General features: G+C 39.7%; 1 protein-coding gene across 1 annotated transcript; it reads left to right on the top strand.

The window, feature by feature from the left end:
• The first annotated feature begins 1,683 nt into the window (after positions 1-1,683).
• On the top strand, positions 1,684-4,160 carry LOC124403658 (P-selectin glycoprotein ligand 1-like). The gene is made up of 2 exons (XM_046877356.1): positions 1,684-1,765; positions 3,185-4,160. The coding sequence occupies exon 2, from the start codon at positions 3,477-3,479 to the stop codon at positions 4,158-4,160; it is 684 nt and encodes a 227-aa protein (XP_046733312.1). The 5' UTR covers positions 1,684-1,765; positions 3,185-3,476.
• The last annotated feature ends 10,543 nt before the right edge of the window (positions 4,161-14,703 follow it).

Genomic DNA, 14,703 nt, shown 5'->3' with positions numbered 1-14,703 from the left:
CACTTCAAATCATTTATGATTTATGTCTCACACTTTAACATAGGAGTCTTCATCATTACCACTCCAATCGAGAACTTTACCATCATAATCAAACATGGCAACATACAAAGTAAAATTCACTGCTTTACCTTCAGACAGCTGACATGCTCTTTTAAGTGCCACCAACTCTGCAGCTTGTGCAGATGTATATAGTAATGATTTAGCTTCAACTATTTCATCAGGTAATCTTACAAGTGCATATCCACATAAATAAACATCAGAAGGTTTTGAACACAAAACATCTACATGGTAATTCCCTCTTCTAGGGCCATATCTAAAAGACCAGACCTATAAGAGGTCTCTTGTTTAATGTGTTTAAGGCATTAATGTGCATCATCAAAACAATCTAAATCAATAAAGTCTACTTTCAATAAATCAATAAAGCGCTACTACAGCTGAATGCGGCTGAAAAGTAGACTTAATATTTACGTTTTCTGACGATAAAAGTGTAGGTTCATAACCAGATCTACATTGTGCTGTCATATGTTGTGTGTCGAGGTTACAGTATGTAAAATAGCTATTACCTGATGTAAGGTGTGCAGTATCTAAGGATGTGACAGCGCCATTTTCTCAGCATCCCGGACTTTAAGAGCAGCAAGCACGAGGGCAATACTAACACATACGTATTCTCTCTGAGAAAATAAGAGATCCAACTAGCATGAAAGAATGGTTAAAGAAAATTCTTCCAACATTGAAGCCTTGTGCAAATATCTTACTTTAGTGCATGATGATGTAATGGTTTTGCAGAAAGACAATCAAATGCTAAAAAATGCTTTAGAGCCACAGCAGCCACCGCACATAAGCACAAAGGCATCCCTTATATAAACACAATATAAACAGGGCGATATTTGTCATAATGTTCCTATGCCAGAATCCCTGCAGCCGTACCACTACGTTCGTGCACAATTTCCTAAAAGTTTTAAAGGCGAGTTTGGAATTAAAATAAAGCTATGAATAAAACTTGTATCAGTCTGTGTTACAGCAGGCAAAGGGTGAGTTACAGGAAATGTAATTAGAACTCTATCTATTTCCTAGTAGATGACCTTGAGTTTTTTGCTGAGGCTGGAATGTACCACTTCCTGTTGCAGCGAAGAGCTTAAAGGGTTAAATAAACCTGGAGCAGAGTAGAAACCTTTAGCAGCATCTAAATCTCGCGGAAAATTTATCTAAACATGACACAATTGCCCCACAATTGAGGCACATCCCAATATTAACACATCCATATTCTCTCTGAGAAAATGAGAGTTCCGACCAGCATGAAAGAATGCTTAAAGAAAATTCTTCCAACATTGAAGCCTTGAGCAAATATCTTACTTCAGTGCGTGATGATGTAATGGTTTAGCGGAAAGACAATCAAATGCTGAAAAATGCGAATGCTCTCATGTCAAAAAAAAAAAAAGGTCAAGGAAATGAACGGCAACATTTCTGACACATTTTTTTTTCGGACTGAGACAAACAGGTGGCAGGAGAAGGTCTGGTTGTGACACACTGTCTGGGCCAACCTAAAACCTCGGAGGAGGGCAGAAAAGTGAAACCAAGATGAGTGACCATAAGATTAATTTGCCCGTACAGCCAGAGATTTAAACTGGAAAAACTAAAAAAAACAACGAGTATCTATCCACCAAGGGGCTGCAGTTTAAGGAGAACTTTCGACAGAGAAGCACAGAATCGTCTTTGGCTGACTGTGGAGAGTGCAAGGAAAAAAGGCCAAAATCCTTACTTCAGCGTAAGTGAGGGCTTTTGTCGATGGTAGAGAGATTTGTCCATTTTGTCCACTTGATCATCTTGCTGCAGTCTGCAATTGGTGGTATTGTGTGTAATAGGTTGATCTTTGTTTGGAATAAATATATGTATGGTTTTGCGGTTAAAGTTTAGACGTTAATTTACTCTTGTCAGTCTTGAAGTAATCGTTTGAACATTTATGTGTCATTCTTTATTTGCTATCAATGCCAAAAGTATTTGCGAGAGAAAAGCTTTGTTCTTGTATTGCAAAGAGAAATATGTACATTCCTGTTTAAATCAGGAAACGCACGCATGTCCATCAGATGTTGTATTTTGGGAAAATCAGTAGGGAAAATAAATTTGCTTGTCATTTGGCAGGAACCGCTCAGCAGGGGTCGCTATTTTACAAGATAAATTTACAGGGCAAATATTACACGACGAAAACGATGATTGTGGTAGATGGATGTGTTAGATAAAGATAACAATTTGTATCAGTCATTTGTTATTCCACTAATAACAAAAAGAACAATGATACACTTTACATTTTCCTATATCCTTCAGCCAGATTTATTTAGGGAGGTAATTTCTGTCATGTTTTTCAGCAATGGAGAAGAGCCCTGTTTAACGTGTTAGCTCAGCAGCTCAACTTTTATTGTTTTTCTGCCCGCCTCACCTACAGTATTTCCTTGTTCAGACCTTAACTCCTTCCAGCCCCCAACTCACTTAATAAGGTCCCTTAATTTGACCTATAATGTGACCTCTGTATTGATAGAATCTTGTATAATGACATCATAAAGAAATATTTATGAAAATAAGTATAAATCAGATAAATCAGTCAAAGAACAAAGGTTATTGAAAATGAAATAATAAATTACTTGAAAATTAAGGTTTAAAGGAAAATATTAAAGGTAATATTAAAAAATTAAGAAGTATTGCAGATTTAGAAAAATCGTATAGAAAGTATTGGGAATTAAAAAAAAAAAAAGAAACATTTTGACTGATTGGGAGTACAAAAGATTTATCAGAACTAGACCTAAATGGCTAGAATAAGGAAAAGAAATATATAACATTTGTGATTAACAGTAAATAAGTAGATAATTCTTCACTTATCTCAAAATATGTTGCACAGTTTTTTAGTAATTGTATTCTACCATATCAAGTTCTTCTGACACTTTTTAAAAAGCTGGATGAGTGATACCAAAAAGACAGACCAGAACCTTTAGAATATTTGTGATAAAGAAATCATACAAGACATCGAAGAGGTGAGAGAGAGTGCTTCTAGGCTCTTCAGTTCTTTACAGTCCTTACTTTAATAATCAATTTCAAATAACTTGTTTTAAGTTTTCTTTAAAATCTTATAATATGTATTAATACCACATGACAAAAAAATAATTAATACAAAAATTAAATCTGTTGTTGTCAGGGATCCACCTGCCACGCCCCCCTCGGTAGCTGTCACGCTGCCTCGCTCTGCTTCTCTCGGCATTAACGAGAGACAGGTGTCTTTGCTTACCGAATCAGAATAAAAGCTCTTATTTCCATCTCATTCGTGTCGGACCTACTCAATGGCTACGGACAGCGACCTAACGCAAGATTGCCAGCATTCCCAGCTGGTTCTGTGGATTACTCTCCTTCTGTGGATTACTTTCCTCTATCGGACTATATCGGCGTTTGAGGACACGACCCGTGTTCGGCTCGTATACTTTTAATAAACAATGATAGATTTACTTCCACATCCGACTCATGGCACCCTGACAGAAGGTCTGACCGAAACTGACAGAGGGATTGCCCTGCCACGAGGGTTCGGCAGCCAAACTCCGCTTCAGGTTTTACCCGGAAGCTCGCTGCCGCTCCTCGTGGATCATGCTCGCCGGCTCCGAAGCATACCTTCCGGAGGGCCCTTCACACCTCCTAGTCCCTCTGAAGGCGATTGCTCGCCCCTGGGCTCCTCAGAAGGCGACGTCTCGTCCCCGAGCTCCTCCGACGGCCACGTCACTCCTCTGGGTTCCCCTGACTGTGACGTCTCGCCTCCCAGTCCCTCTGACGGCGATGTCTCCCCTCCGATTTTATCTCCAGGTGATGTCACGCCTCGAGGTTCCTCTGAAGATGACGAAGCACTCCCAAGTTCCTTTCAGGGTGCTATTGCACCTCAAAACTCCCTCCAAGGTGCCGAAACACTCAAAGATCTGTCCCAGTGTGCTGTCGCGCCTCAAACTCCTGCAGAGGGCATCGTCAGACCCCCGTTTCTGCTCCAAACTTCCGCAGAAGGCGTGACTCGGCCTCTGGACTCTGCCGTGGGCGCTGCTCGGCCTCTGGGCTCCACCGTGGGCGTCGCACGGCCTCTGAACCTCGCCGTGGGCGTCGCACAGCCCCTGGACTCTGTCAAGGCGGAGACCTGAGGCTCAAGGCTCCCTGGACTCAGAGAGACAGGTGTTCTGTGGATTACACTCCTTCTGTGGATTACTCTCCTTCTGTGGATTACTTTCCGCTATCGGACTATACCGGCGTTTCAGGACACGACCCGCGTTATGGCTCGTGTACTCTCAATAAACAATGATAGAGTTACTTCCACGTTCGACTCATGGTCCGCACCCTGACAGTTGTGTAGCAATTCTTGAGATAAGTGACAAAACATGTCTTACATACAACGATTTTCTTTGTTAAAAATTCTGATATTCATTGGTTATATTTGTAAATAATACATTTCTTTTTTGGTCTATACTTGGAAAACACATGCAGTTAAAGATGTCCTCAGCATTTGTATTCACATTTATATTTATGGCATTTGGCAGACACCCTTATACAAAGCGACTGTCTTTGGTTTCCCCATTTCTGTACGGAAATTACGGAGCAACACAGAAGCTTTAAGGATGGATTTAAACTGTACTTAATGTCAACAGTCTGCTACAGTGGCTCAGAACCACAGGTTGCATTTGATCACCTATCACTGCACACCTCAACAACATTTAACTGTAATAAATGGACATTCTGTGCCACCCAGATGAGGATGATTCCCTCTTAAGTCTGGTTCCTCTCAAGGTTTGTTCTTTGTGCCATCTCAGGAAGGTTTTCCTTGCCAAAGTTGCCACTGGCTTGCTCATTAGGGACAAACTTACAATTATAAGGATCAAACTTATTCATTCTTTATTATCACATTATCTGTGTAAAGCTGCTTTAAGACAATGACCATTGTTAAAAGTGCTAGTCAACTAAATATTTATTGAATTGAATCCTAGAAAAAGAGCATAATGAGTCGTGCTCCCCCTCGTAAAGACTGGGGAGTGGCTCGCTGCTCTCAGAAGACAAGTAAGAGCAACATTTACAGGGCGATTATTTGGTTTATTAAGTCGATTATTAAGTCCTTACATGGGTATTACATTACCAAGGAATGAGTGTGTGCATATGTGGGGTGATGTCAGTTCCTGTTTCCTGTTGTAGATTGATTGGTGGGAATTTTGTTTGTATCATCATTAAAATTTTTACAGTTAGTTTTTTCTCTCTTTAATCGCTTTAAAATATAAAAATATCATTGTTTTTCACACAGGAGCTAATGATATATGCCTTCGACAGTCAGAGGTTACCAAGAGTAATATTAAAGAGGTGTGCAAATTAGCGAAGGCAACGTCCGATGCAATAACATGCTCTGGCCCCATCCCAATGTGACATGGCGATGTAGCCTACAGCAGGTTATGGTCGCTGAACTGCTGGATGTCCGAGTGGTGCTCCAAAAACAATGTGGGCTTCATAAATAATTGGAGCAATTTTGAGGGCAGGGCTAGCCTGTAAGGGTGGGAAACCAAAATGTAGGAATTTCAAGAAAGTCTGTTTTAGTAACCTGATTAACATTATATTAAATAGGACTGAACACACAGCCAGCACCTCTGATCTAAAGATAGGATTGTTGAATATTAGATCTCTCACGTTTACTATAAACGAAATTATTAACGACCAGGAGTTTAAAATAATGTGTTTGACAGAAACGTGGATTAAACCGAATGAATATGTAGCATTAAATGAAGCGAGTCCTCCTTGGTATAGTTACATAAACCAACCCTGTCTAAATGGCAGAGGAGGCGGAGTCGCAGCTATTTATGATAATAATCTAAGCGTCACACAAAAGACTAAACACAAATGTAAAACATTTGAAGTTCTTTACACCAACATATAATATTCAGTGTCCAAAAGCAGGTCCAGTCAGTCAATTCCACTAATTATTATTTATATACCCCCAGGGCCCTACTCTGATTTTCTCATAGAATTTGCAGATTTCATCACAAATTTAGCTACTTCCTTAGACAAAGCATTAGTTGTTGGTGACTTTAATATTCATTTTGATAATCAGGAAGACTCCTTAAGAGCAGCAGTTGTGTCCATTCTAGTTTCAGTTGGAATTAATCAGAATGTTATAGAATGTTATGTTGGACATTTGGTGCAACCCAGATGAGGATGGGTTCCCTCTTGAGTCTGGTTCCTCTCAAGGTTTCTTCCTTATGCCATTTCGGGGAGTTTTTCCTTGCCACAATTGCTCATCAGGGACAAACATACTTACAAAGAACATATTTGCGTTTAATCACCACATTATCTGTGTAAAGCTGCTTTGAGACAATGTTCATTGTTAAAAGCGCTATACAAATAAAAATGAATTGAATGTTATAGGACCCACTCATAGTTGATTTGTTGTTAACATTTGGATTAAAAATAAAAAAAATTGTCATAATTGCACAGTCTGAAGCTATTTCAGACCATCATCTCATCTCTTTTAAAATCTGCCTCAGTCATTGCATTACTACCTCTCCACATTACTGTGTTAAGCGTACTTTCACGTCAGCTACAGCAGCACGTTTTATCAATAATCTTCCAGAAATTACGATATTAAATAGATCTCCGTCTGACCCCGCAGAGCTTGACTGGACCACTGAATACCTAGAATCAACGTTACGTTATACTCTAGAAGATGTAGCTCCCCTTAAGACCAAAATGATCTGGGAGAAAAAATTAGCACAGTGGTATAATGATACACGCACCTTAAAACAGACCACTCGGAAATTAGAACATAAATGGCGTTAAACAAAATTAACATTATTTCAAACAGCATGGAAGGAGAGCCTCCTAAATTACAGAAAATCTCTTAGTGCTGCTAGATCAGCATATTTTCCACCCTTATAGAAAATAACAAGCATAATCCTAGATTTTTTTTTCAGCACGGTAGCAAAATTAACAGAAAATAAAAGCACTGCACTAACATGCACACCATCATTAGGTAGTAATGATTTCATGAACTTTTTTAATAAAGTTGAAAACATCAGGCAAGAAATCCAGACGGTTAATATAAATCAAAATTTTTTTACAAGTAACCCCGTAGACAGCAGTGTAATTATAACAGACAATTAATTACAAAGCTTCACTCCTATTCATGAGAATGACTTAATTTCATGAATATTCTCATCAAAATCATCAACCTGCATTCTCAATCCCTTGCCTACAAGTTTCCTCAAACAGATAATTCCAGAGGTAATTTAACCTGTTTTAAAAATAATAAACTCTTCCACTAGCACTGGTTATGTACCTAAATCCTTCAAACTGGCAGTTATTCACCCCCTAATTAAGAAGCCTGACCTTGACCCACGTCAGCTGTCCAACTACAGGCCAATATCAAATCTCCCCTTTATATCCAAATTTTTTAGAAAAGGTTGTAGCACAGCAGTTATGCTCACATCTACTTATGAATAACATTTTTGAAATGTATGAGTCAGGATTTAGGCCTCATCATAGCACAGAGACGGCGCTAGTTAAGGTGGTAAATGACCTGCTATTGGCCTCTGATCAGGGTTTTGTCTATTTACTTGTTTTGCTCGACCTTAGTGCAGCTTTTGACACCATTGATCACACTATACTGCTGGAATAAAGGGAAAAGCTCTCTCTTGGCTCAGGTCTTATTTGACTGATCGCTATCAATTTGTTGATGTAAATGGTGAGTTCTTCACACTCTCTGAGGTAACGTTTGGTGTTCCTCAAGGAACTGTCTTAGGCCCACTGCTTTTCTCTTTATATATGCTGCCTCTTGGTGAAATTATGCATAAACATGGTATTCGCTTCCATTGCTATGCTGATGATACACAGTTGTATATTTCAGCAAACCCAGATGAGAGAGATCAGCTTAAAAATGTTGGAGTGTGTAAAGGACATTAGACAGTGTATGCTTGATAACTTTCCTCTGCTCAACTCAGATAAGACGGAAGTACTTTTACTAGGACCACATGCAGCTAGAATAATATTACCAGGACCGTGAATAAAATTAGAAATATGATGTCGTTACAGGATGCAGAAAAACTAGTTCATGCTTTTGTTACCTCTAGATTAGACTACTGTAACGCTTTACTGTCTGGGTGTTCGAGTAAGTGCATAAATAAGCTTCAGTTAGTTCAGAATGCAGCAGCGAGTTCTCACTAGATCTAGGAAATATGACCACATTCCTCCTGTTTTAATCAGTCTACACTGGCTCCCAAACAAATCTCGCATTGAATATAAAATACTACTACTGACATATAAAGCACTTACCAGTCTCATACCTGTTACGACCCAGTCTACGGTTAAGCCGGACAGAGTATTCAGCTCGGGATTCAAAAGAATGGATCTTATAAATTGACAACCCAAACACACCACAAACCACAAACACACACACAAAAAGTTGTGCCCAGGTGTTGGTATATTGTAACACACACATATATATACAGGGAGTGCAGAATTATTAGGCAAGTTGTATTTTTGAGGATTAATTTTATTTGAGGATTTAATTTGAACAACAACCATGTTCTCAATGAACACAAAAAACTCATTAATATCAAAGCTGAATATTTTTGGAAGTAGTTTTTAGTTTTAGCTATTTTAGGGGGATATCTGTGTGTGCAGGTGACTATTACTGTGCATAATTATTAGGCAACTTAACAAAAAACAAATTCATACCCATTTCAATTATTTATTTTTACCAGTGAAACCAATATAACATCTCAACATTCACAAATATACATTTCTGACATTCAAAAACCAAACAAAAACAAATCAGTGACCAATATAGCCACCTTTCTTTGCAAGGACACTCAAAAGCCTGCCATCCATGGATTCTGTCAGTGTTTTGATCTGTTCACCATCAACATTGCGTGCAGCAGCAACCACAGCCTCCCAGACACTGTTCAGAGAGGTGTACTGTTTTCCTCCTTGTAAATCGCACATTTGATGATGGACCACAGGTTCTCAATGGGGTTCAGATCAGGTGAACAAGGAGGCCATATTATTAGATTTTCTTCTTTTATACCCTTTCTTGCTGTGGAGTACTTGGACGTGTGTGATGGAGCATTGTCCTGCATGAAAATCATGTTTTTCTTGAAGGATGCAGACTTCTTCCTGTACCACTGCTTGAAGAAACTGGCAGTAGGACTGGGAGTTCAGCTTGACTCCATCCTCAACCCGAAAAGGCCCCACAAGCTCATCTTTGATGATACCAGCCCAAACCAGTACTCCACCTCCACCTTGCTGGCGTCTGAGTCGGACTGGAGCTCTCTGCCCTTTACCAATCCAGCCACGGGCCCATCCATCTGGCCCATCAAGACTCACTCTCATTTCATCAGTCCATAAAACCTTAGAAAAATCAGTCTTGAGATATTTCTTGGCCCAGTCTTGACGTTTCAGCTTGTGTGTCTTGTTCAGTGGTGGTCGACTTTCTGCCTTTCTTACCTTGGCCATGTCTCTGAGTATTGCACACCTTGTGCTTTTGGGCACTCAGTGATGTTGCAGCTCTGAAATATGGCCAAACTGGTGGCAAGTGGCATCTTGGCAGCTGCACGCTTGACTTTTCTCAGTTCACGGGCAGTTATTTTGCGCCTTGGTTTTTCCACACGCTTCTTGCGACCCTGTCGACTATTTTGAATGAAACGCTTGATTGTTCGATGATCACGCTTCAGAAGCTTGGCTATTTTAAGACTGCTGCATCCCTCTGCAATATATCTCACTATTTTTGACTTTTCTGAGCCTGTCAAGTCCTTCTTTTGACCCATTTTGCCAAAGGAAAGGAAGTTGCCTAATAATTATGCACACCTGATATAGGGTGTTGATGTCATTAGACCACACCCCTTCTCATTACAGAGATGCACATCACCTAATATGCTTAATTGGTAGTAGGCTTTCCAGCCTATACAGCTTGGAGTAAGACAACATGCATAACGAGGATGATGTGGTCAAAATACTCATTTGCCTAATAATTTGCACTCCTGTATATATATATATATATATATATATATATATATATATATATATATATATATATATATATATATATGTACACAGGCTTGTCTTCAGGGTGGGCCAAGGCCAAAACAGTAAACAAAAAGGACTATTTTGGGGAAGCTACCTTTACTGAAAACAAAGAAAAGGAAAATACAAACAGCTTCCCTAACTCCCTGCTGCAAAACAAAGACAAAACAATCCCTCACCCAAAGTAAATGGCAGCCACACCCCTAATGCCAGTGAAATGAATATGTACAGTGCCCAAAGATATTACAATATAATACAAAAGTGTTAGATTTTTATCATGCCCAAACGAAACTTAATTCTTGGAGAGGTTTTCCGTATGATCTGCGATGCCCGTAGGCCTTTCTGGTCAGGGAAGAATCACACCGCACACAGCAAATGCTTCCTCTTCAGTTTATTGCAGGCAGCAGAATGTATATATACACATACAGAAAAAAGAAACCTGACCTAGTTGTTTCCTGTTTAGACAAGAGGATATACTAGCTGGAGATGTGTGAGTTCAGATAAGACTCCCTGTTTACCTTACGGACTAACATCGTAAATATTCTATAGACACTGAGCAGACAAAGGAATGTGTGTGAAACAGTGTGAAAAACATCAACACTAACAATGGCCACTTTAAATCATTTATGATTTAGCATCACACACCAGAACATAGGATGTTCATCCGGGGAACAGAACTGGTGACACAAACTGCAAATGAAAAGATCAAGACAAACAAAAACATACAGAACAAAATAGTGTTCAACACTCATAAACAAACTCTTAATCTTCTCAAAAAAACTTTGTTCAGCAGTTGTTTCACGTTCTCCAAGACGTCATGAGACATTTGTTCCTCAGTGCTTGTTCAATATGTCTATTAGCAGTATTATAAGGTATAGAGGTACAGTCTACTCTCTGAATAATGTGTTCAAAGAGAATAAGAAAAAATTTGGAGTCTAGTTACAACTATGCACATATTGTTATAGAATTTAGACCTAGAGCAGGTATCAGGGTAAGCTAAACAAACAGTCAAGTAAGTCAGATCTTCACCCCAGAGGTGGCCCCCTTTCTACTATAAAGAAAGGATCTTTACGTGGGCTCTCAACTGTTTCAGCCCTGAATACTCACTTAGGTAGGCTTCTTAGGCCAGCAGACCAATTAGTGCACAGATTAAGTGGGTGCTGTTTTGATCCTGCTGGCATGTATCCACTGTGGCTGATAATCAGTCAGAACTCCAGTTTGTGTTACAGCTAGAACAGTCGCTGGACCCAGATACTTCGGTTTACCGACCTAGGTAGGCTTCAGACTTCGTATCAGGACCTGCTGATTAGGCACAAAAGGGTGTGTTGGCTTATCTGTGGGCAGAGGAAGAGTTAGTGAGACATCAGCACTGATAGAATTCAATTTCTCAACCAGGGCAGAAACGTAGTTGTCCACCATCACTTCCAGGTTACCTAAGGAAGAAATGCCAGCGCGTCCCCTGACCCATGGGGTCGGGAAAGGCCGGCCCATTAGAATTTCAAAAGGTGACAGTTTAGTAGTTGAAGATGGGGTCATTCTCATTTCTGTGAGTACTGCCGGGAGAACAACAGTCCAATTTCGGCCTGTTTCAATGCAGGCTTTAGTAATACGTTCCTTAATGGTTCTGTTTGTTCTCTCTACCACTCCAGCTGACTGTGGGTGATAGGGAATATTAAAATACTAAGCTTTTAGCCAAAAGTTGTGTTACCTTCGAAGCAAAAGGTGTGCCGTTATCACTTTCAATCACACTAGGAATACCAAACCTAGAGATGATCTCTTTTGTTAATATTTTGACAACCGTTTTAGCATTCTCTGTTGCACATGCAAATGCTTCTGGCCACTTACTAAATCTGTCAACTATAACCAACAGGTATATCAAATTTCCTACAGCTGGCATATGTGTAAAATCTATCTGTTGGAAAGGGGCTTCAGGAAAAGTAAGCGCAGTATGTTGTACAGGTCGATGTAAGTTAGTTTTGGCACAAGTCAAACATGAATCCAACACTAGCTTGGTTGTTTTAGCTACATCAGCAATACAGTATAATGCGTTTATAGCCTGTATGACTTTAGCTATGCTAATGTGTGACATCCCATTGTAATGCTTCACCAATACTATTAAAGCTAGTTTAGGCAGAGCAATTTTGCCATCTACATCTCTAATGATACCAGCAGAATCTGATTTACATTGTTTGGAAGCCCAATACTTGATGTCCTACTCAGTAGGCTGACTCTGAAGTATTTTTAGATCAATGTTTGGTATATTGGAGATATGTGACATCATCGAGATCTCAGGATTTGTATGTACTGTGTCCAAATCTACTGGTTGTTTTGCTGCTTCCTTAGCTACTTTATCCGCTAACGTAGTTCCCTGAATTTCCTCTGAATCACCTACGGCATGTCCTTTAACCTTCACTATGGCCACTTTGGCAGGGAGTTAAACAGCTTTTAAAAGGTCGCCTATGAGATTAAAATGTGCTATGGGCTTTCCATCAGCTGTTTTAAAGTCTCTTTGCTTCCATGTTTCGGCAAAATCATGCACAACAACAAAAGCATACTTAGAATCAGCGTATATAGTCACTACTTTACCTTCAGACAACTGACATGCTCTTGTGAGTTCAACCAACTCTGCAGCTTGTGCTGATGTGTATGGTAATGATTTAGCTTCAACTATTACATCAGGTAATCTTACAACCGCATATCCGCATAAATACACATCATCAGAAGGTTTTGAACATGAACCATCTACATATAGACAATCCCCCTCTTCCAGGGCCGTATCTAAAAGATCGGGCCTACAAGAGGTCTCTTGTTCAATGTGTTTAAGGCAATCATGTGCATCGTCAAAACCATCTAAGTCAATATCGTCTAGCAGATCACGCAGAGCTACTACAGCTGAATGCGGCTAAGAAGAAGGCTTAATAGTCAAGTTTTCCATTGCCAAGAGCGTGGTCTCATAACCAGATCTACGTTGTGCCGTCATATGTTGTGTGTTGCGGTTGTGTAAAATAGCTGTTACCTGATGTGAGGTGTACAGTATCAAAGGATGTGACAGCACCGTTTTCTTAGCATCCCGGACCATCAGAGCCGCAGCAGCCACTGCACGCAAGCACGAGGGCAACCCTTGTGCTATGTTGTCTAAAGATTTGGAAAGATACGCAACAGGGCGATATCCGTCACCGTGTTCCTGGGCTAGGAGCCCCGCAGCCGTACCACCACGTTCGTGCACATAAAGGTGAAAAGGTTTAGCATAATTTGGCTGACGAGTCAACAAAACCCTGAGGAAGACGTGTCCAGGTGAATTGACGTCCCCTATAGGTAAACGCGAAAAGCGTCTGCGTCTCTGAGGCCAAAGGGACACTGAAAAAAGCAGAACAAAGATCAATCACAGTAAAAAAATCTGTGAGTCGCTGGTATAGAGTTAACAATGGTAGCTACATCGGGCACCAAAGGAGCTAACGGAATAACTAATTTATGAATCTCACGTAAATCATGTGTTAGCCTCCAGCATTTTTTATCTGCCTTCAAGACGGGATTAATCGGTGTGTTATACGGTGAATGTGTCTCGATCAAAACACCTTGTGACAATAAATTGTCAATAACTGAAGCAATGCCAACATTCTTCTCTTTTGACAATGGATATTGTTTAACAAAAATCGGATGGTGTGTTTTCATGAGTGCATAATACGGTTTTACCTGGATTAAACCTGCCTCATCTTTGTGAGAGGCCCATAATTTAGGGTTAACTTCACCTAAATTTGGTTCATCAGGCAGGACCTCTGTACTACTTTGGAAAAAATCTTCCGGATGTGGCTGTGGCTCGGTTGAGAGCATGAGGACAGAAGGAAAAGACAGTGAGACATTGGTTTCAAAAAACAGAATCTCTATTCCCATTTTAAGCATCATATCTCTTCCTAAAAGGTTTAAAGGCGAGTTTGTTATTATTGTAAAGCTATGATAAAAATGTGTACCAGTCAGTGTCACTACAGGCAAAAGGTGAGTTACAGGACATGAAATTGGAATCTATCTATTCCCTAAAAGATGAACTTCCCCTTTTTCCTAGGACCTCCTCCTTGAGTTTTGTGCTGAGGCTGGAATGCACCACTTCCTGTTGCAGTGCAGAGCATAACGGTTTAACTAAACCTGGAGCATAGTAGAAACCTCTAGCAGCATCTAAATCTCTAGGAAAAAGTATCTAGATGTAATACAATTTTACTCCATAATGCCAAATGGTTTAAATAAGGATTAGTTCAATAACCGGAACTATTCCTATACATCCAATCTTTGGGATTTTCTTCCGGCAATGGGCGAGAAACGTTATGACCCATCTTCTTAACACAGAACAAAGAACAGACACACAACACTTAATACACAGACAATACACACAACACTAGGCACCAGGGGGATCGCAGTCTTCAAACAAAAAAAGTAATCCAATCTCTCCAATTGAATCACAAATTTTGTAATCTAAAAATAGACTATAAAGCCAAAACAAGATTGAAGTCTTTTGAAAAATGTTAAAGTCTTTTTAAAATGTCAGTTTTTCTTTAGTTCCTTTTCACTTTTCTCTCACTTTTTTTTTTTTTTTTTTTTTAACAATTAATTTTTCATTTATCTATTTTTTTCGGGCATATAAAT

The sequence above is a fragment of the Silurus meridionalis genome, chromosome 21 (assembly GCF_014805685.1).
Source record: "Silurus meridionalis isolate SWU-2019-XX chromosome 21, ASM1480568v1, whole genome shotgun sequence".
NCBI classification, from domain to species: domain Eukaryota; kingdom Metazoa; phylum Chordata; class Actinopteri; order Siluriformes; family Siluridae; genus Silurus; species Silurus meridionalis.
Note: the sequence above shows the minus strand (reverse complement) of the source record. Positions and strands in the feature narration are given on the sequence as shown.

What these genes read in the sequence shown, in the direction of transcription:
- LOC124403658 (XM_046877356.1), top strand. Translation starts at nt 3,477, where the DNA reads ATGATAGATTTACTTCCACATCCGACTCATGGCACCCTGACAGAAGGT.